The sequence below is a fragment of the Amia ocellicauda genome, chromosome 20 (assembly GCF_036373705.1).
Source record: "Amia ocellicauda isolate fAmiCal2 chromosome 20, fAmiCal2.hap1, whole genome shotgun sequence".
Classification (NCBI taxonomy): domain Eukaryota; kingdom Metazoa; phylum Chordata; class Actinopteri; order Amiiformes; family Amiidae; genus Amia; species Amia ocellicauda.
Genome location: NC_089869.1, coordinates 21,618,649 through 21,640,708, shown reverse-complemented (window position 1 = coordinate 21,640,708; position 22,060 = coordinate 21,618,649). Strand labels below are relative to the sequence as shown.

The 22,060-nt window shown below is 48.5% G+C and overlaps 2 protein-coding genes across 4 annotated transcripts in view; one reads left to right on the top strand and one right to left on the bottom strand.

Annotated features, from left to right (window-relative positions):
* The window catches only part of LOC136716197 (wings apart-like protein homolog), a 32,252-nt gene extending 29,623 nt beyond the window's left edge, over window positions 1–2,629 (top strand). For all 3 annotated transcript variants that reach the window (XM_066693754.1, XM_066693753.1, XM_066693752.1), the window contains exon 20: window positions 104–2,629. In XM_066693754.1, coding sequence (XP_066549851.1) covers window positions 104–169 — 66 coding nt within the window. In that variant the 3' untranslated portion in view covers window positions 170–2,629. The remainder of the gene's footprint in view (window positions 1–103) is intronic.
* Window positions 2,630–3,186: 557 nt separating this feature from the next.
* On the bottom strand, window positions 3,187–3,918 carry atoh1c (atonal bHLH transcription factor 1c). The gene has a single exon (XM_066693184.1). It carries the CDS (start codon window positions 3,868–3,870, stop codon window positions 3,187–3,189), a length of 684 nt encoding a protein of 227 aa, XP_066549281.1. The 5' UTR covers window positions 3,871–3,918.
* Window positions 3,919–22,060: the final 18,142 nt, after the last annotated feature.

Below are 22,060 nucleotides of genomic sequence, written 5' to 3'. Positions count from 1 at the left end.
TCTGCACTGACTGCACAGTGCTAATCTTCTCTCTCTCTCTCTCTCTCTCTCTCTCTCTCTCTCTCTCTCTCTCTCTCTCTCTCTCTCTCTCTCTTCTGTGCAGTGCGCTGTGGGGACCACGGGCCAGAAGTCCATCTCGCGGGTGATCGACTATCTGGAGCACTGCTAGAGCGCCGGCTCACCACGGCCTGCGGGAGCACGCTGGACCAGAGGGAGGAGGGAGAGGGAGAGGGGAGCTGGATGGGAAGAGAATCCAACACACACACACACACACACACACATACACACACACGCACACACACACATACACACACACGCTCAGTCTCTCTCTCACACACGGAGTGGGGTGGGAAGAACAAATCTGGCACCTTCCTTCTCGATCGTGGGTTCACAGACGGCGTGCGGAGCTGCGGTCTGTCCTAAGCGCGTGCTCGGTGTTTGTGTCTAAGCGGTCTGCGTGTGTGGATTTGTGGATGAGCACAATCGGTGACACAAACCACGAAATCAAACCAATCCCAAATCAACGCCTAATCGAGCCCTCAGTCCGAGGCGGCTTCACCAGTATCTCTCAGTCCCTGACTGTGGCAGTTCGGCGCCGGGTATGCGGTCTCTGTGGCGTGTGCTCAACGCGTGGGGTTCGAACACGGCTCTGAGTTTAGAAACACGCAGGTGCTTTAGTCTACTTTCCTTTCTCTCTCGCCTGACACACAGTTGAGCGCCGCACCGGTATGTACAGACTGCCGTGTGTTTGGTTTAAATCGGGGGGGGGGGTGGGGTTTATGTACCAAATATTTTAGGTTGCTTGCTTTGGGGGTGGGGGGTGGGGGGTGGTGTGTTGTATTTTTTCACTGAAGTGCCTACGTGCCCTGAGTTTCTCTCATCTAGAATTCGGCAAAGGACGTTTTTACTGGCACGGTAGAAGCGCAGGAATGTCCCCCGGCGCTCGAGCCGCACGGGAAGAGCGGACCGACCCCCCGAGCCGCCTCCTGTACCAAAGTCATCTCTGCTCTCGTGTGTGCGGGTTTGGTGTGTGTGGTTTTGTTTGCTCATTTTACTCTCTCGAACCCAGATCCCTTTTAATAAGCTATCGTGTAATGCGGAACAAGTAGTCCAGGATCCGGCAGTGTTCACGGCAGGAGGACGGCGGGGCGATCGCCCTCGTGGCTGGGGGGGGTGCCGCTCCTGCTTCAAAGACACAGACCGATTGCCTCGGTGCCTCAGGGGGGGCAGGCTGGGTGACTGATCACTCCGTTTTAATAGGATGGCGGTGCCGTGCGCGTGGTTCGGAAAAGATGGATGTTGGGAGCGGTCTTCTGCCGAAGAAGGTTTCAGCAGCACCGCTGAAGCCCTCGTCTCCCACCGTCCCGGTCCCAGGCGCTCGGGATGTCCTACGCCGTTCACGCGTGTAGAAGCTCTCGTCTGAAGACCGGGACGCTGTCACCGCGGAGGGACAGTTCTAGGGTTCATTCGTGGCACCGAGTGCTAACGCTGGAAACGAACGATTGTGAGACGAGGTGTGATGGATTAAACCAAATCGACCCCTCGGCGATGTTTAGATGTTAAAAATCTTTTTAAACCAATCAGCAGGACTGGAAAATTATTTTAAGTACGTTTTCAAATAAAGCACTTGAATTCTAAGCGAATGCTCTGCGATCAGCTCTGTCCCGCCGCCCCGGAGAGGTGGACTCCCCTTTCTTTCCTTTCTCTCTCTTTCTTTTTCACCGACTGCCGAATCGGAGAGAGGAGCCATACGTCTTTACTGTGGTTTTCGAGCGATCTGACTACTGCATCGCCACCCGGACCGAGCTCATCCTTTCTGCAAGCATTTCATTGTTTTTTTTAAGTTTGCCTTTGAATTAATTGAGAACCGTGATCTTGTAATTGATTGAATCCCTTGATATCCTGTCAGGAGTGCAGTAGTCAGATGCCATTCACATCTTCCTGTTGCTTAGGTGAATAGGTAGCTGTTAGCATGGTTTTTACAGTAGAGTACCGAGTCTGGAGGTAAAAACACCATTTCAAACCCAGATAAAAGCCAGTCAACTCTGGGGGGCTTTCCACAGTAACCGGACCCTGGTGTAGTGGCAAGCCAGGAATCGGCAACCCGGGGCCGAGAGGACATGGGCGCGTTTGGTTCCCTTTTCTTATCTAATGTATATTTCAGACTCGCATCATCGTCCCTGCAGCGCTTCAGCATAAACGGGGGAGTAAAAGAAGTGTTGGATCTTTCACATCCGGGCTTCAATAGAAACCCCAGTGAGCCGAGCAGCCTCTTGCATCCCGAGCAGCCGGACAGATGAGAGCCGCACCAGAGCCGTCTATATTTCTCTCATCTGTGACCAGGCGAACGCTGCGGCCTTTGCAAGAGGCTCCTCTACAAACCTGAATATGAATGGAAAACAAAAGTGTACATAGTTGTGTAAATATCGGCTATTGGAAATTAGAATGGTAGACTACTTTTCTGAATCCAATCCTATTTTTATTTTATACAGTATTTCTCAGTTGTGTTATTTGAAGTAATAAAAGCCAACTGCAGGAAGAAAAACCAGTTTGTACCAGTTTCAAGAATAATGTCTTTGGTTACCTGTAAATAATTTTAACTCAAATAAAAATTGCTACTTTCAGTACACTTAACGTTTCTGTTTGTGGCTCATTTTCTACATTTGTTTTTTTTTACCCCCATATTGTATTTTTATTTGTGTTTGTGTGTATGTGTGTGGAGAAGGATAACTAGGGGACCTCATTGAAACTCTTTGAAACGAACAATATCCAAGTAAAATATAAAGGTTTTTATTTTCTGGGTTGACAGATGCAATAAAGTCTCCATCTAAATGACTACAGGTAAGTACTTGAGGTCCCCCCCCCCCCCCAAAAAAAAAACAGCAATGCATTAAAGGAAAAAAATGTATCTGTACGTTTAATTAATGGTGTAACCGTTCAAAAATACTTAATATTTTGTCGTTTTAAGTCACATAAATGGTACAAGTACGCTTTTTAACCGCTGAAGTACAATCACGTTTAAAGAAGCTCTTACGAATCTCCGTTGATACTCCAATCCAACTGTTGTCTTCATTTGTTCAGGTGTGACTCAAAACCTCTTAAAAACAGCGAAACGGATAGAAGTGGTTCAGTTTGCAGCGTCCCTCCCTGTGCGTGAGAAGGATGCAGTGCAACCCCCTGCGCCCGTCATTTAGCGCCGCTGGGTCTCTGCCACAGGCTGACCAAGTCCCGTATCTGCGCGTCCTGCTCACTCCCGTTCAAGTCGCTGTCCGAGTCCTCCTCTCTGTCCAGTCGTGTGCCCGTGTCCCTAGCCGGCCGTCTGTCCGGCGTTGCCCCCTGCGACCCCCGGGGCGAGCCGGTCTGCTCCCTGGCCGCTCTGTCCGCTGGCACCGGCCCGGGGCTCCGACTCTTGTGCGCAGCGTCTTCCGAGGAGTCCGCCCTGTCCTGCAGCAGCTCGGTCAGCGTGGAGATGTAGATCTGCGCCATCTGGAGAGTCTCCGACTTGGACAGCTTCTTGTCGCTCTCCAGATTTGGGATCACGCCCCGGAGGCGGTCGAAGGCTTGATTTAAGCCGAGCATCCGCCTCCTCTCCCTGGCGTTGGCAGCCAAGCGCCGCCGCTTCTGCGCCCGGGCCAAGACGCACGGTTCTCGGGCGAGGTAGCCGGAGGTGCCCGGGAGTCGGAACTGTCCCAGAGCGCATGGGTCCCCGCTGATGTCCAGCCATGTGCTGTGCGCGGTGGACCCTCGCCAGGGGTCTAAATGAACCGGGCTTGTCGGGACTGCAATGTAAAGCTCTTCATCTCGGTAACGCACGCAGTCCGTAGTCTTTAAGACGCATCTGGGGGTCAGCTGGCTTTGGCGACGGGGCATGGTGGACACCGAGGACAGACCGCCACTTAACTTCCAAACTTGCACAGAATGAAGTTTTTCTGAACTTTTTGGGGGGCATTTTATTGACAAGCGCTACGCGTGCTGGGGTGCTGGAGGCGGGGCGAGGGTCGTGTGGGAGACCCCGTCAATCCCAGAACAACGAGGGGAAGTCTGTTAACCAGGTTCATCAAAACTGGATTAGGTCCGCCTCAGTGGCCGCTACAGGCACCGTGCTGTCCGGACTGGCTGCCTCTCCGCCCCCTTCCCTGTCCCCGTGAAGAAGACCCGCATGTCCGTTCAAGTCTGTTACCAAAGCATGTACCTTCAAATGATTCAACTGCGAGCCTGGAGGTGTGGATCAAGCAAAAACAAGTGACCATTTGTATTTGTTCAAATCAGACCTACACTATATCCATCCCTTTGTTTCTCTTGCGACACTAGCCGGTTTCAGACACAGTGCACAACAGGTGTTAAAAGACCTGCAAAAAAGGAAATGCGCATTCTTCAGAAACCCGTTTCAGCAAATGAGTCTCAGTCTTGCACTTGCATAAGCACTGACTGTTGGTTTTGTTGGGAGAGATACAGATGTTGACAATTGATTTTTTTTTTAGAGAAATTAATGCAAAAATATATCCAAGTCTATAAGTGACCGTCAGAGTGCGCTTCCTCGATGATGCGATACTATGTATAAGTTTATATAAATGATCAAACATAAAAAAAACATGTATATGGTCATTGTTTTTTAACGTATCTCTGCGTAATTGCATGACCTTTGGTGTTTGTATCGTATAATTTGAACATAGCCTATTTGAGCAAATGACAATGAATTTGAGAAATACACTTTGCAGGTTAGTATCTAAAATTATAAGAACGCATAGCTCGATTATTTCAGCTCTAAATGGTGTATATATGATTAAAATCTGCTCGTTCAAAGTGAAACATTCAGCCCCGTTTATCTGCGCACAAGAGTCATTAGTCCAGCGGGGTGTAAGTGTTCGTGTGCGTACAGACCCGTGTCTGTCAAAGGCAACCCGTCATAGTGGCAGCGGCTGTTATCGATCCCGGTCCCGGTCCCGGTCCTGGCTCTGGGGCCGCTGCTCGCCGCTCACTCGCCGGGGAGGGAGATAATTGGCAGGTCACATCCGCAGCGTTCAACCTAATCGCATTAGCGAGCGTCCAGAACACAGTAGGGTCACTATTTTAATTAAATTCATTATGTAACCCCCCCCCTCAACACACTGCCATCCTCAGACCGGGGGCTGCACATGCCAGTGGCGCTGGTGTTTGGGGCGGGATGCGCCTGGGTGGGGTTGACAGTTTTGGCACACTTCACATATTAAAACTAATGAAGCGTCTCCCTGCGCTGGGGACAGCAGGCCGAGATCAAAACCAGCCCCGGATAGTTAGATTACACCCCCTATGCGGAGCAGAAAGCAGAGATGAATGCACGCCTGTCAATGAGCAACAAGACCAAAAACACAATTAAATCTCACTAAAGGGATTAGCGCAGGACGCACTGCCAAAACATGTCCAGAGTTTTTATGAATGCCAACAAAGGGACACTTTTCATGGCAGTCAGTTGGAAAAGCCACAGAGCGTCGCTTGCCACTAGTGTTTTAGATTTTACAATGCTAGTTTAATTATATAATAACTACCAATGGTAAAACAGATACTATATTACATTATAATTACTGTTAAAGTACTTTAGTTCGCTGGTATCTGACTGATCAGGGGGATACAGATGGACAGATGCTCGCAGTCCACAGTGAGCGGCTGTAGTTTAGTGTCAGGATGAAGGTAAATGAAGGAGCGAAGGAAGGGCAGCGCTGTCCTCAACACAGACCCGGAGCACAGAGACTGCAGGAGACCAACGCTGCAAACGAAACGCTGCAGAAAGCAGACAAGCAGCCCGGCAGTGAAGCCCGCCAGCACCTGGACAAGAAGCGGGTCCGGAAAGCCCAGTCTGCCTGGAAATAAAAAGGTCTCCAGCTAAGGAGGAAAGGAATACAGCATTATTAAAGCAGCAGTAAATGAGAAACTATATTGTTCAGTCACAGAGAATGAACTAACTCGGAATGAGAGAGAGGGAGGGAGGGAGAGAGGGAGAGAGGGAGGGAGGGAGAGAGGGAGAGAGGAGAGGGAGAGGGGGAGAGAAAGGGAGAGGGAGAGAAGGATAGAGAGGGAGAGAAGGATAGAGAGGGAGAGGGAGGGAGGTAGAGAAAGGGAGGTAGAGGGAGAGAGGAGAGGGGGAGAGAGAAGGATAGAGAGGGAGAGAAGGATAGAGAGGGAGAGGGAGGGAGGTAGAGAAAGGGAGGGAGAGGGGGAGAGAGAGGGGGGAGAGAAAGGGAGAGGTAGAGGGAGAGAGGAGAGGGGGAGGGAGAGAGGAGAGGGGGAGAGAGAGAGGAGAGGGAGAGAGAGAGAGAAGAGGGAGAGGGAGAGAAGGATAGAGAGGGAGAGGGGGGAGAGGAGAGGGAGAGAGAGAGAGAAGAGGGAGAGAGGAGAGGGAGGGGGGGAGAGAAAGGGAGAGGTAGAGGGAGAGGGAGAGGGAGGGAGGTAGAGAAAGGGAGGTAGAGGGAGAGAGGAGAGGGAGAGGGAGAGAGAGAGGAGAGGGAGAGAGAGAGAGAAGAGGGAGAGAGGAGAGAAAGGGAGAGGTAGAGGGAGAGAGGAGAGGGGGAGAGAGAGAGAAGGATAGAGAGGGAGAGGGAGGGAGGTAGAGAAAGGGAGGTAGAGGGAGAGAGAAGAGGGAGAGAGGAGAGGGAGAGGTGTGAAGGCGCACCGGGGGGCCAATAAACACCGATATAATGACGAGGCATCGACCCCACTTTGTACCACAGCGGCCGTCGCCCAATCATCTGCTGGGGCACACAATATACGATTTTGACAGTAAGTACCGTCCACGCTGCTAACCCTGAGCCGCGCCTGATTGGTTGAAACGGCAGCGGAAAGGGCGGGCAGAATGATACTGTACCGTGATTGGTTGAGGGAAGACCATACGTAGCCTAATCAGTCCAACAACAGCCAATCAGCGCCGGGAGAGCGAGTCACACAGCGGCGGCCAAAAATGGGGAGCAGAAGCGAAACGTCGTTTTAATTTAATTTCTAATGTTATAACCGTCCAAATAAAAAACAAAAACACAAATAATGGCGAGCAGAGCACCGACAGCCCGAGCCTGCCTGGATCAGATAGTGAGTAAGACGCGTTTCGGTTTGGGGCGGTTAACTGACCCTCGTCTCGCAGGGAACTGTGTAGTAGCAGTGGCAGTAGTAGTAGCAGTAGTAGTAGTAGTAGCAGTAGTAGTAGTAGTAGTAGTAGTAGTAGTAGTAGTAGTAGTAGCAGTAGCAGCAGCTAATCCGTCTTTTCTCATCGTCCGTGACCTTTACTCGTGTGTGTGAATTACACGCACGGGTGTAAAGTAACGACGGACAAATCCCGCTCCGCACAGGCGCAGAGGCGAGGAGTGATCTGACAGCGCATGCGCACCGCGGTTGGAAACGCATGGCATCGGATGGGCTTTATTGTGGTCATTAGCAGCTGTCTTGTGTTGCACAGACAGATTTGTACTGTGCATGTAGCCGCATGCATTGCCCGTGTTGTACAGCCGTGCAGTGACCTTATTCTTATAGCACCAGTGTCCCTCAGCCCCTCAGATCTTCAGCATTTGCCCCAGACATGGTGGGTGAGCATCAAAGCAGCTTTACTTTATGACAGCTGTCCATAAAATATACAGTATTAATAAATATGCATAATTAAATGTGATTTTTATTTTGCATATTCACTTTATGATATAAATATTATATTAGAAATGGTGCCGACATCATGTCCATGGTGATGTTTACACTTTATATAAAACAAAGGTTTTTAAGATGGCATACGTAAGGACATCACATTTTATATACATAATGAAACATTTATGTTGTAGCCAGGCTCTCACTTATTAGGTATTTATAGTCCAGATGAAGACACAGCAGTGTTGAAAGGCGTTGTTTTCAATAAAATGAAACTTTTGTAAAATACAAATGAAGGTAATTTCCAGATATGTGCCTAAATAACATTTATTTTTTTAGGACGTGGTTTTCTTCAAGATAAAATTGAGGAACCATAAAAATAAAATACCTAGATAATTTATGGAAAATAAAATGTTGGATTAAAACATCAAATTAATCTCTTGTGTGCCTCTTCATAAGGCTCACACACAAACACATGCACACTCACTTTATTACTAAAATCACAATTTACTTTTACTTTTGGTACTGTTTGAATGGGAGACTTTTTACTTTTACTGGAGTAAGTTTTTGATAGAAAATTTTTACTTTTACTCAAGTATGACTTCCGACTACTTTTTACACCTCTGATTATACGACTCTATTCTTAAGCTCCTCCCTAGACAATATATGGATGGATATCCAGTCTTGGTAGCGTTAACAAAGGTGCCCAAATCACAAGAACATGAGAACATAAGACAGTGTCCAGTGGAGAGGAGCCCATTTGCCCCATCGTGCTCGTTTGCTGTCCATTAATAACTAAGTGATCAAGGATCCTATCCAGTCTGTTTTTGAATGTTCCCAAATTGTCTCTTCAGCCACATCGCTGGGGAGTTTGTTCAGATTGTGACGCCTCTCTGTGTGAAGAAGTGTCTCCTGTTTTCTGTCTTGAATGCCTTGAAGCCCAATTTCCATTTGTGTCCCCGGGTGCGTGTGTCCCTGCTGATCTGGAAAAGCTCCTCTGGTTTGATGTGGTCGATGCCTTTCATGATTTTGAAGACTTGGATCAAGTCCCCACGTAGTCTCCTCTGTTCCAGGGTGAAAAGGTTCAGTTCCTCAGTCTCTCAGTAGGACATTCCCTTCAGACCTGGAATAAGTCTGGTTGCTCTCCTCTGAACTGCCTCTAGAGCAGCGATATCTTTCTTGAAGTGTGGAGCCCAGAACTGCACACAGTATCCAGATGAGCTCTAACTAGTGCATTGTACAGTCTGAACATCACTGCCCTTGTTCTCAATTCTACACTTTTGACAATATACCCTAACATTGTGTTTGCCTTTTTTATTGCTTCCCCACACTGTTTGGATGGAGAAAGTGAGGAGTCCACATAGACTCCTAGGTCTTTCTCATGCGTTACTTCATCTAGTTCTATTCCTCCCATAGTGTAATTATAGTGGACATTTCTGTTACCTGCATGTAATACCTTGCACTTGTCCACATTGAATTTCATCTGCCAGGTGTCGGCCCACAACTGAATATTATCTGAGTCCCTTTGAATAGCCTGTGCTGCCGAGATTGTCACCCAAATGCTCTAAAATAAAAACATATACAGGACACACACAGATCCCTAAACATATACCACCAGAGTCTCCCGAGTGTAGAGCACTCTGGACTGCTGTCACAGGAAAGAGAGAGAGTCCATGCAGAAGCCTTGCAGTGTAGTGGAAGGGATCTGTATTACCTCTATTGTGTTCATATGCTAGATGTGCTTGTTTGGGGATGCAGAAGGAGGAGCTGCCCTGGTTGTTTGCCTGCTGGAGAGTAAAACACACAAACATAAATAAATAAGTACAAATAAAAGAAGCACTTTAACTCTAAAGAGCCCTCGAGAGAAATGCTTCCTATCTATGTTCTGAACGTTTAGCTGGATAAATTGCTGCCACTCGACCCAGCACTGATCCTTTTGGTGCAGGGAGGGTAGTGGAAACGTCACGCTCCTTCTTCCAGAGGTGGAGTCGCTGCCTGGGGGGGCCGAGCCGACAGGAGTGGGACCCCCGGGTGGTTTCACAGCCTCCTGCCAACGCCGTCACCGCACAGACCCGAGCTCATCAATGCAGCCTCCTCAAACTTCAAATCCCTTTTTCATGCTGGCACTTTTTATCTCTCCCTGCCTGTCTTATTAAAAGATGACGGTATGCTGAGCACAGGCCACACGCAACAGATTCACTTCTATAGTTATCTCTGAGTTTACAGTACATATTGACGGCGTATTGATTATTAGACTCTTTAGGAGTTTTTTGGTGGCTACACTGTCCTTCTGCTCAGGATATCTGCACCAAAGCCCTTTTGAGACGCAGTGTGTATTTTCGCCTCCTTCATTATCCGTTTCGCAGCCCTAGCAGATCACCCTGCAGTGAAGCGCCTGCAGGAGTGGAAGATGTCTGTTAATGTTCACGACCCCTTTCTTTGCCCCCCTGGTATTGCCGGAGTATGACAGGAAAAAAGGTGTGTGAGTGTGTGTGTGTATGGCAAGCCAAATTATCATTTAGAGATATCTCTAAATGCATTTAAAGATATCTTCAAATATTTAAAGATATCTCTAAATCATTTAAAGATATCTGCAAATTATATAGAGATATCTGCAAATCATTTAGAGATATCTTCAAATGACTTCCTGTATTTTGGCTGAGATTATCACTTCCTGTTTCCTTATTCAGTTACATAGAAATTAATTTAACAGAAAGTGGTAATCTTGGGCTACATACAGGAAGTCATTTGAAGATATCTCTAAATGATTTGCAGATATCTTTAAATGATTTAGAGATATCTCTAAATGATAATTTGGCTTGCCATAGTGTGTGTGTGTTAGAAAGGCGTGTTGCTGGAGTTGGTGTTCCAGGAAGGCGTTCGCTAGTATTTATCACACCAAAGTGATGTCAGTGAATCACACTCTGGGAATCCTGGGGGAAGGAAGAGTAACAACAGACAAAGCCTGACTTCAGAGGAGCCTCATGGTTTAAAATTAGAAGTGCCACACCCAGTGCATTATGGGTAGTGGGCCTTGTGTCGACACTGTCACCTCCGAACCTAACGAGCCAACATAGTAACACAGCCAAGCAACATGGCTCCCTGCTCAGCGTTCCCCCAGAAAAGTATATTTCATCATCTCTGATAATGTTCCTGATCATCACGCTCTGGTGCTTCCACATCCGCCGTGCTCTGTGCCGACCCTCGTTTGTTTCATTTCGCTCCAGCCGCGCTCTTGTCACCGAGAGCCCGAGCGGCCACTCCCACGGGGGCCAATTACAAATTATTGATTAGCCCGGCCGGCCCCCGCACGACGGAGCATGTTTAATCAGCCGTGCCGCTAATGAAAGGGCTGCCTTTTTGATCGTGTGTGGAGGGGTGCGGCGTCCCACACGGGCAGGCGTGCTGTTGAACGGACGAGGGGAACCGGGAGCCGCCCCTCTCGAGACGGCCCCCCCCCGAGCAGTGCCTGCTATAGTGTCTGCCCGCTGAGACAGAAATGCCACTTAATCTTTGTGAGCATGGCTGGGCAATCAGGAGGAGCTGTGTCTCTCCTTTGCCTTGTCCCCTTCCCGTCTGTGTGGAAACTTAATTGCTTCCCCTTCCCGCTTCCATAGTTTCCCGTTTTTAGCCACGAACATTTTGTTGTAGTTTTGTGCTAATTTGGTACTGCTTACTGTATCCCACTACGATGATAAAAATACACATCGTGCCCTAATTCTCCCATGAGTCGCAGCAGATGGAGAAATACCTTGAAGCGCAGTCTCTTTAATGCAAAAAATCCATGAGCCTTCCGATCACGGCCTAATCAAATGCCTGCTCCTTCCAGAGGTTCATTACCTTTGTACCTGGCGCTTGGTGGCGGCTGGGAATGAACCCAGAGACCACGCCGCACTTCCCACACGTGTGCACAAATCGGTACCGCAACCCAAACACACGCATCCTCACAGCCAGAGGCACGGCAGAGATCTGTGACGGTGGTGGGAATGATAAAAACAGAGGGCCGAGGACGTGAGAGAGAGACTCCTTGAGACGGGCCCCTCCTGGTGATCGGAGCCCCGTAGTCTGGGCATGTTTTGGGCGCCATGTAAGCTGCAGATGTGTATTGATGGAGCGTGCCCAAGGGATCCCAATGAAGCAGGGCTATAAACCTCTAAGTGCGCATCACACAAGGGTCTGTCGCTTCTGCTTCAGCCCGGCACCGCCAGCGCCGGCCCACTGCTCCCCTAACTGAGCCATTCATCACCAATCGCGCAGTGAATATCTGTCCACGGGACGCGTCGTATCGTTGGCTGTTTGAATCCGTCTGTATGGCGTGTTGTTACAGATATCTGTGCTGTGATTTAGTGTCGAGGGTATTCTATATTGTACGTGCAACTTTGATTGCAATGTTATTTTTGTCTTCTAATTCTGACTCACTTTGCAAATCTTGTCCCGTCATCTGGGATAAAGCTGTCAAGCAACTAAACAAACGAATAAGTACATAAACGGGGGGAGCAGACAAGTGTGGCTCATAAAGTCATGTGTAAAGCAGCAGCTCTGAAGGGCTCCTTCCTCACTGCCACAAACCAAATGAATACAAAATCACCATCTGTGTTGTTTGGTGCTTTTCATTTACAAGCATGACAGCACACTCTCTCTGGTTTTGTCGCGGAGCTTTCCCCCCAGTTCAGTTGAGTGACTGACGGGTGGTGGGTGTCTGCCACCCACGGGATCTGTATTTAAGTGAGGGACACTCATCTCGCGGTGGCAGACCCCCTCCGAGCCGGACCAGCGCCGCCCTAATGGTGTGGAACCGCACGGCGAACTGTCAACTGGCACTGTCAATACTGATGCACTGGCACCGCGGTTTTGGCTGCTGCAGCATTCGCATCGTGGAGTCACATCCCAGTGGGACGGGCAGCACCGAGGTACCGCAGGCCCGCCAAGCCTTTTGGATCACTGTCCAGTCCAGCCTTCCACAGCTGTCAGGACGTCCAGCGCAGGAATTTGTACTCCGCCATCTGCAAGGCATAAATACTGTAAGGCCAGCTGCTGCGACTTGCTGTGGGGGCACATTGGGTCCCTGGAGGTTTATAGCTTGGGGGGCTGCTGCCTATATGTGCCAGGGATCTTCTGTCCAGTGAGAGGAGTATCTCGGTGGAATATGGAGCTCCAAAACTCTCTGTGGTCGTGTTGCACGAAATCCACTTCCTTCTTGTGGTTGTCTATTGCCGATTGTGTTCCTGGGATGGGTTTACTGTCCCATAGGGATGCTTCAGGGTGTAAGTGGCTCCCCCTGGTGATCAAGTGAGTAATCTTCAGAAAAAGACAGCGGGGGTTTGTCAAAGGCTTGGATTTACTTCCACCATCATATGTGGTTTAGCTTGGGAATTATCAGTACTGGATTGCATCAGTCTCTGTATGATTAGTATGTATATAGTATGTATATAAAATCATTAATATTAGGGGTATTGCATACACTGTGTAATGTTTCTAAGCCACCTGAAAGGGTATCTGCAAAGCAAGGTGTGTCTTTCATCAGAGGGATTAAAACAAACAGCTGGTCACGTCTCGGGATGTCAAAGTGAGGCTCTGTCTGAGAGGGAGCTGGGGACGCAATGCGGACTGGCAGGTTAAATCCAGTCCCCTCTTGCTAGGCTCCTTTAATCAGGAACTCAATCTGCCGCGGCCTCGTGTATAAATGAGCCGTGCAAGTTAAATGAAAATACTTTGCAACATGAATTCTCTGGGCGCTCTTTAAAAATGAATGTACAAGCGCACATATTTTGTCTGTGGAACCGCTTCATCTTTCTCCAGTCTGCTGCCAATCTCTAATGAAGTTTTTTCACACACACACGCAACGCACACACGCACACGCCCCTACCTCAGCCCTACATGGTGGAAACGGGAAGGAAGACCGATTGGATTTGACACAAACTAACTCCCACAGCTTGCGCCTCGCTCAGTTTTCCTGTCCTCTTTCTCCCGGCATTAAAAATGCATGCGGCCATATGATATCGATACTGTGCTGAGGCTGGCAACAAGCGCCTGGCCTGCTTACCAACAAACAAGCTGAGAGAGAGAGAGAGAGAGAGAGAGAGAGAGAGAGAGAGAGAGAGAGAGAGAGAGAGAGAGAGAGAGAGAGACCTCCCTGCTCCTGGGGTCCTGCGTTTGCCCACCATCTTCAGCTCAGCACCAGGCATCCCCCCACCAACATGCAGTCAGGCATCCCCCCACCAACATGCAGTCAGGCATCCCCCCACCAACATGCAGTCAGGCATCCCCCCACCAACATGCAGTCAGGCATCCCCCCACCAACACGCAGGGTCCGGCATCGTTGCCTAGGCATCTTGCTGTCTAATACCTTTGCATACGAGCGCACAAGGAATATGGACTGCAGATCAAGAGGGGCTTTCATTCATAAGAACATAAGACAGTGTCCAATGGAGAGGAGCCCATTCCCCCATTGTGCTCGTTTGGTGTCCATTAATAACTAAGTGATCAAGGATCCTATCCAGTCTGTTTTTGAATGTTCCCAAATTGTCTCTTCAGCCACATCGCTGGGGAGTTTGTTCAGATTGTGACGCCTCTCTGTGTGAAGAAGTGTCTCCTGTTTTCTGTCTTGAATGACTTGAAGCTCAATTCAGAATCATTCTTATTTCAATTCAGACGTTTCCAAAGTTGCAATTGATTCGGAAAACAGTCCTGAGAACGGAAATTCAAACTTCCCGTCGTGCTTGTCATGGGACATGGAGCTTCTGTCGGCCCAGGAGATCTGAATGCTTTGCTTTTTCATCACGGCCCACTCCCCAAATTCCTTCGGTGATGGCATTTCCCCCTTCGTTTTTAGAGGCAAAATGAATATAGTTGAGTGAGTCACAACTTGGGCCCTCGTGGTCTCCCAGTGAGTGAGTGAGGGGCCTCCTCTGGCCCCTATCCCTTCTGGAGTTGTCTCCCTCTCATCCCCCTCTATAGCAGCGGCACAGAGATTGCGATCACTTAGGATAATAATAAAATAATACTAACAATAATAATACAGAAATGTGTCTTCGTGTGTCTCATCTGCAGCGCTCTAGTTTCGGCAACTTTCTTGTACAAATCTGAAGATAGACCTGAAAGACCCGTATTTGCATTTTCGTGCATAATTTAGTTTCAGAGAAAGGAAAGGGAAATTAATAATAATCCCTCTCCCTCCAGCACAGGCTGCTAATTCCCCACCAGTGCCAGAAATAAAGGGCACCTGCAGTGTGATGTACAGACAGGATCTGAGCTGTCGTGTTCAGTTCAGACGTGCAGTCCACATAGATGCATGTATGTATGTGAAGAGTCCAAAATAATCCTGAGAAAGAGACGTGGGGTCAGTAACAGGTATGTGGGTCTTTGTCCTGCAGTACAAATAGGATGAGTTCGTTAATCTCAGGGTTAGTAATGAAGGAAGAGAGACAGCCGCATGGGACGGAGAGAGGGGACAGAGAGGAGCTGGATGCTGACCGGCATCGTTGGGCCTTTTCTGGGTCTGTGGCATCTTTGCTGTCTTTATCTCTGGGCTGCACAAGCACTGTGTCTTCCTCTGGCCTTTTTATGTATGTTTTACATTTTTCTCATCCCTTTTCTACTGAAATTTAAACAGGCCGTGTTGAACACAGCTTCTTTTTTCTTTTCTCGCCTCCCTCTCTGTTTGGTCTCTCTGTTTTTCCCCCCCCCGCTCCTTGTCTGTTGTTACTGTGCATGCCCAGCTGTACACTCAATTATAAATAAACCGAATCCTGTAGATTGAGGAAAGTTCAGTTGCAGTTTCTCAGCCCTGTCGGGTCTCATTAGCATTACCTCCCAGGCAAAGAAAAAAGAGATGGAGCGCGAAGGAGAACAGTGAGTGTGCGATTATGCGGGAGGCCGGCCGTGGAGAGAGAGAGAGCCGAGGTGCAGTGTGTTCAGCAAACATGGACTTGGTCTTACACCTCCTCCTTCCTCTTCCCCTTCCTCTTCTCCTGCCCCTTCTCCTCCTCCTGCCTCTCCTTTGCCGGCACTGGCAGCCAATAAAATGTTAACGCCTATAAACCTCCCGTTCACAGCTCCCGATCTGCCGAGTCAGTATAGCGGAGTGTTCGCCGCAATCCCCGGATGGGTTGAGCAGTGCTGCATTTTATCAGCCGCTAAATAAAGGGCCTGCATCATGAAACATTCATGGCCGAGGCTTTAGCCTGGGAGGCTCAGAGATGTAACAGTTGTGTGTTTCTCATCAGTTAGCGGAGGATAGCAGGGGGAAAAAGGGGGGATGAGATTTTGAAGCTCGTTTAGGTAAATACTGCGCCTCTTCTTTTTCTCATGCCCTTGACAGTCTTGTGTAGTTTAATCACCTGCTCCATCACCGCCGTGCCCGGGCCCCGGCTCTCTCTGCCCGGCTACGCGGTGAGCCGTCTTGACATCCCGGGGAGTTGCAGCCTAATTATAGACGCACCTCGCCGCGCTGTGCCGGCGCAGTGACAGCAGCAATCATCGTCTCTGATTGTTCTGAGGACTTCAGCGATTAACCATTGGATGGTGCTGTACACCTGAGGGAAACGGGCACTGCTGCCTGCTGGAAGAGAAGAATCATAATCATAATAACCATAATCACAAACCACAACAACAACAATACGATGAATAATTATGATGAAAAGCATCAAAGGAATGCTTTAAAAGAATGCTAAAAGAATGTTGTGGTAATCATTCTCTTTCTGTTTTGTATTGTTCGTTAAATATTCTCTGTGTATTGTCAAACGTGAGATGGAAACGCAGCATGTACTGGTAGTGTTCTGGACACAGTTCTCTGCCCCCGGGGGCGACAGCGTGTCTGCCCCAGTCTGCTCTGCTCTGTGGGGCCGGGCTGCTCAGAGCTCAGGGTCAGTCTCCGGCCTGGTCACCGGATCCAGCCGGGGGCAGGAGTGCCGGTCAGGGCCAGGGGCTGTGTGGGTCTGATGATCAGTTGAGGCCACGCCTCCTTTGCAACAATGTCATGACAAAACCAACACATATTTCACCTGGAAAGTGAACCTACCCTTAATTATTCATGTCTACTGTAGCTTACCATGGTAAATGTACAGTAAAATGTAGGAAAGAATAGTGAAATAGTGGTAAAACATGGAGACTTATAATATAGATAAGGAAAAGCACAGCTGTAAGTGACAGCGTTGCAGAATACAGTGCCAGTTTACTGTGGTCAATTTTTACACTGTCATGCAGATTATTATTTTGATTTAAAAGTGCTTTCACATGCGTGTCCTAGTTCTCTTGATGAAGAATGACAAGGTTAAGGCTGAGGGTTAAGGTTAAGATGGCTTCTGAAAATCCCAGTGTCATTATTCAGCACTTTTGCACTTTTTAGCCGAGGAGAGAGCAGGCAGGCAACGATTTCTTGTGAAGGAGCCGGTTGAATCCGAGGCAGGCCACGTCAATTGGCAGCTTGATTTTGACTCCGGTAATTCATCAAGGTAATTGATCAGCTAATTGACTCATTAGACACGGCTCCTGCTGGACTCAGGTTCTGTTAGAGATCCGTTTGGCCCAGGTAATTAGGACCTGCTGGGAGGCTTTGGGAGGCAACGCCGAGATTGTCTTTAATTATCTGCTGCAGCTCTGTGTGCCTCGGGAGGCGGCGAACAAACATGTGAGCTGGAGAGCGCTGGTTCTATACCCCTGGGTTTGCCGTTCTCTGGTGCTTTTCCCCATTACACAGAAGTGCACAGACTGGCCGCTCCTCTCTGACCTGAAACACAGCAGGTTGGGTTTATATGGTCTGCAGACTCTAGTCTCCCACGAAGCCCTCATGGGATCTGAAGGCACTCGATACGTTTCGCCCACTGCTGTGCACCCAGGAAGCTGTCAGGAGTGAAATCATGAAAGCCACTTCTGAGCCCGGCGTCTGAGGCTGCACGAGCGGAGGGGAGCGGAGGGGAGCGGAGGGGAGGGGAGGGCAGGGCAGTAGGGCCAGCGACGCATGCTGTTCGAGGGGTGGAGGAGCTCGGCGGGACTCTGTCAGGCGTTTCTGACAGTTCCCCGCCTCAGCTCGGCCTTGCCTATGGCGAGGATCATTCAACACGACGAATGGAAATCAGGCTTTTTTTGCACAGCGTTCGGTTCTGTTTGAAGATGTTCTTTTCCAGCCCCGGGCTTCTTGTACAAATTACACTGAAGAGCAAATATGTTGAATATCTTTTTCAGGCTGTTAATGTGGGTTTACTACATGAATAAATACATAAACAAATGTATGAATCAATAAAGGGATGAATGAGTGAATGATAAGAACTCCAGTCTGTGATGTCATGTATGCATGTTCTGTATATGAGAGCCTGGAGCTGTAAGACCTGAAGTGGCTCAACCTGCTGTGAAATGGGATTCGTACTCCAGTGCCCGACTGTCATGCACTACTGTGGCCATGGACAGCACTGGTCTGTCTCAGGGAGAGGCAGGAAGGCTGAGCAGATCCACAGACTCGAGCAACAGGGGTGTAGCTGTGACAGGCATAATGGGATGTGATTTGGTCCAAAACTTAGTCAGTCTGAGCAGGGCTCCAAGAAATACATATCAGAGGCCCCCAGACCACGACAAATTAATTTAAGAACACTTCTCTGCATTTTCTGAGATAAACTCTTTATATACGGACGGGACGGGGTTCCTGCCGACCGTGGCGTCCTCTCCCGTCCCTCCCTTTGATGTTCTCCTCTGTGTTCGGTTTTCTTTCGGGCCTTGTAAATGCCCGAGCACCGGTGTCCATTGGCACTCCCCAGAGACGGCTCTATCCACACGTGGTTCTCTGCCGGGACTCCGCCGGCTACATCTCAGAACCTGTAATTGGATTGTAACGATAGCATTACAAAGTAAAAAGAAAAGGGAAAGAAGGGAGAACTGCAAGTCGCAGAGATAACGGTATGAATACGAAGGGAAAAGGCAACAACGTACCGCAGTGACTCCATAGTTCTCCATAGACGGGACTGTGCCTCTGTCTGAGACGTCATGATCTGTGTCTGAGACGTCATGATCTGTGTCTGGGAAGTGCAAGGTGATGCCCACACTCCCTCGACCCCGATACGGCACACAGAATAATAGAGCTGAGACTGTCTGGCTTTCTCCCTGGGTCTGAAACCCGTGTGTATTGCTAATTAATCACTGGTTTACATTGTTTAAAGACCCAACAGGCAAATAACAGTCACTTTTTTCCTTTGGTATGCTTGTAAAAGAGGTCATTATCTAAACAAAACCTTCATAATGTATCACAGGAACAGGCGTCGATGTTTTGGCGGCGCTGTGGCGGGTCTCTGTCACTCAAGCACGCCCACAAGTCGGCAGCAGGTAGCTCTGTCTCCGAGACGGAGCGAACTGCGCGAGAAATCGAATCCCTGAATTAATTGTTGTCGTGGAAATTTAATCTTATTTAGCACATAATATAAACAGTCATTATCACTTGGAGTAATGAAAAGCACACACACACACACACACACACAAGTATACGCACATCTTTATACGCCACGCTCGTTGGAAGCTCTGTCGCTGTTTCCGAAGAAACAGAAGCTCAGCAGACCTGTTAGCCTTTGTTTGCAGAAGAACAAAACCAAAGCATAAATCACGAGGAGTTGTGAAGAAGCCGGTGAGTCTGCGGACGGGGGTGCGGCGTGTGTATGCGCTCATGGGGGGGCGCTGAGGTCAGGAACCCTGAATAAATCATGCCCCCCCTGAGATACTGCAAATCCATTTCTATTTTTTCAGGTTTTAATCTCTGGGAACATGTTCGCAATATTCAGCTGCAAAGAGAAGCACAAAGCAATCTCTGGGCTCGTTTAGCATTCTGCCCCTCCAGGCACGGCTGTAATAACTCTCCCACGCGTTTCGCCACTAAGCCCTGCCACCTGCACACTCCCCTGGATAGGTGGGACCCTGAACACCGTCAATAAGGTGGAGAGGCCTGCTCTCTCGGGACCCGATGGACACCCCCACCATGGCCGCATGGGAGGGATTGGAGAGGGGGAGTGCCAGGGCTGAGACCGGGGCACCGAGCACTGGGCAGTCCTCTTTCTGAATGCTTATGGTACCACATTATATTTGGCACTGTAACTGGTTAGCTTTTGCTCTCCGTTGGTTTGTTGTCTCGTGGCTTTGCTTCTCCATGTGGGCTTCAAGGCATTCGAGACAGAAAACAGGAGACACTTCTTCACACAGAGAGGCGTCACAATCTGAACAAACTCCCCAGCGATGTGGCTGAAGAGACAATTTGGGAACATTCAAAAACAGACTGGATAGGATCCTTGATCACTCAGTTATTAATGGACACCAAACGAGCACGATGGGGTGAATGGCCTCCTCTCGATTGGACACTGTCTTATGTTCTTATGTCCTACCAAGACTTCACTTTGCTTTCCTACACTTTGCCATGGTTTACTACAGTAAACGGTAGAGGGAAAATGAAGATAATCCAGCTTCCGTCTTGGTTATCTTGTGGACATAGATAAGCACAGGTACAGAATGTAGACAGGCATGAGGTCAGACCTCCAATAGGACACTTCTGCTATCCAAACCCACCACACCAAAAGACTGGATACAGGCAGTTTTGAACGCCAAGCCCAGAGGGAATGAAACCAGTTAAGACATCTTACACACCATTACATACATTAGTGCTTTCATATTCTGCATGTTTTTGTAGTTAAAGGTCTTCACAAGCCTAGATGCTTTGTGCTACATGATACATTTAGAAAATAGTCCCAGGTATCACACATTTAAAATGTATGTTGTTGTTTTTTTTGGGTTGCTAAAACAAACCTTTCATTCTTGCCTATAATGAATCTAGTTTCTCCCGTCTGCGATAAATAAAATATGAGACGAGCACAGCGTGGAGTCGGAGGGAGGGAAGGCGAGGGAAGAGCTGTAAATTGTGACAAAGAAGCATCCCCTTAGAAGACACAGAAAAAAGGTACAAGAACACAGGGGAATAATAGGGAGGAGATAATATATCAAGAGGAGCTGTGTTGTGAAAACTATTACTTGAAATCGTCCATATGGAGATGACTGACATGTATAATAGTAAACTGCGGTAAATATGACAAGCTGAGAGGAAATGAAGTGGCCTCCTCTGGGATTTTGTTTTCTCATGTTCAGCAAATTGCCGCTCAGTCCTCACGACGTTCCTAGTGACTCGGTGGGGAAGCGTCCCTTCTGCAGATCGACAAGTGTGGCACTGAAGTCCTCTGTGCCGTGGCCAGTGCGTAACCCCTGGCGGTGCAGTGCTGACCCGTGGTGGAGCGGTGAAGGATCGGCTGGCGAAGTGGGGGTTTGGAGCAGTTCTGGTGGAGATGTGGGGATCAGGTGCTCCGAGGGGAGATGGACTGTGTTGTCTATTCACACCACAGCTGTTCAGGTTGAGAGGTCTCTGGAGTCGAGTCTTCTCTTCAACCTCTCGCTGTTTATGACACACAAGCCCCTCGCCATGCATATTCTGCATCTGTGCTATCAGTGTCTCTCACACAGTGTGTGTTTCATTAGCCTGAGGGAACCTGATTTGCCAGATTGAGAAAAAGAGGTTTGATCACCAGTAATCCATACTGCTGTGCCTCAGTGGGTTACATTAATAACTGCAAGAGAAGGCAAGGGGTTGTTATGTGTGTGTGCTCTGACACACAGCGGCGTCCAGGTGTGTCGGGCTGGTTGTGTTGCTCTTGAAAGAGCCCGTGGGGGTGAGAGATCGTAAATAATGTAAAATGTAACGGAGTATATGTCCTCCAGCCCTCTTGCCTCGGGCATGTTCCTTGGGAATGTGTTTTCACTGCTCCCGGATTTTCAGTGACATTGGAAAAGCCTTTGTTGCAGGAGCTCGGCCGGTCCCAAGTCTTGTTTATTTCCTCGTTGTTCAATACTTTTAAAACTTTTTGGTCTTAAAAAAAGGGAACTATGCCTGATCATTCTATGAGTGAGATATATATATATATATATATATATATATATATATATATATATATATATATATATATATATATATATATGTATTTGCAGTGCTTACAACCCTGTACAATATCTTCAGCAGTTAATGAAATGCAGGCACCTGAAGGAATGCCTTGAGTTGTGTGGCACCAGGGCCTCGAGGAGCAGCTCTGCCCTGTGGCTGTCAGTCTTCTCCCTTCCCCTTCGAGGTCACCGTGGTCTGTAGGCTCCATTGATCGCCTCCATTGATTCACAGCCTGATCCTGGTTAATCTCCTGCACCAAACTACACAAACACAGCCTGGCAGTAGAGGTGTTTCAGTAGCTTTTTGCATTGTTTTAATAAGGTGCATTTCAAAACCTTTTTATACTTCATAAAGCCATTGCAGTTCCAAACTTAGTATAGTACTGCAGGGTCACATGGTATTATCAGCACAACAGTCTAGAACAAAGCAGCACAATCTAGAGTTAAAACTATGTAGATCTATTTTCCCAGAATAATTATTACCAGGAATGCAGATTAATGTTATTCCAGGACA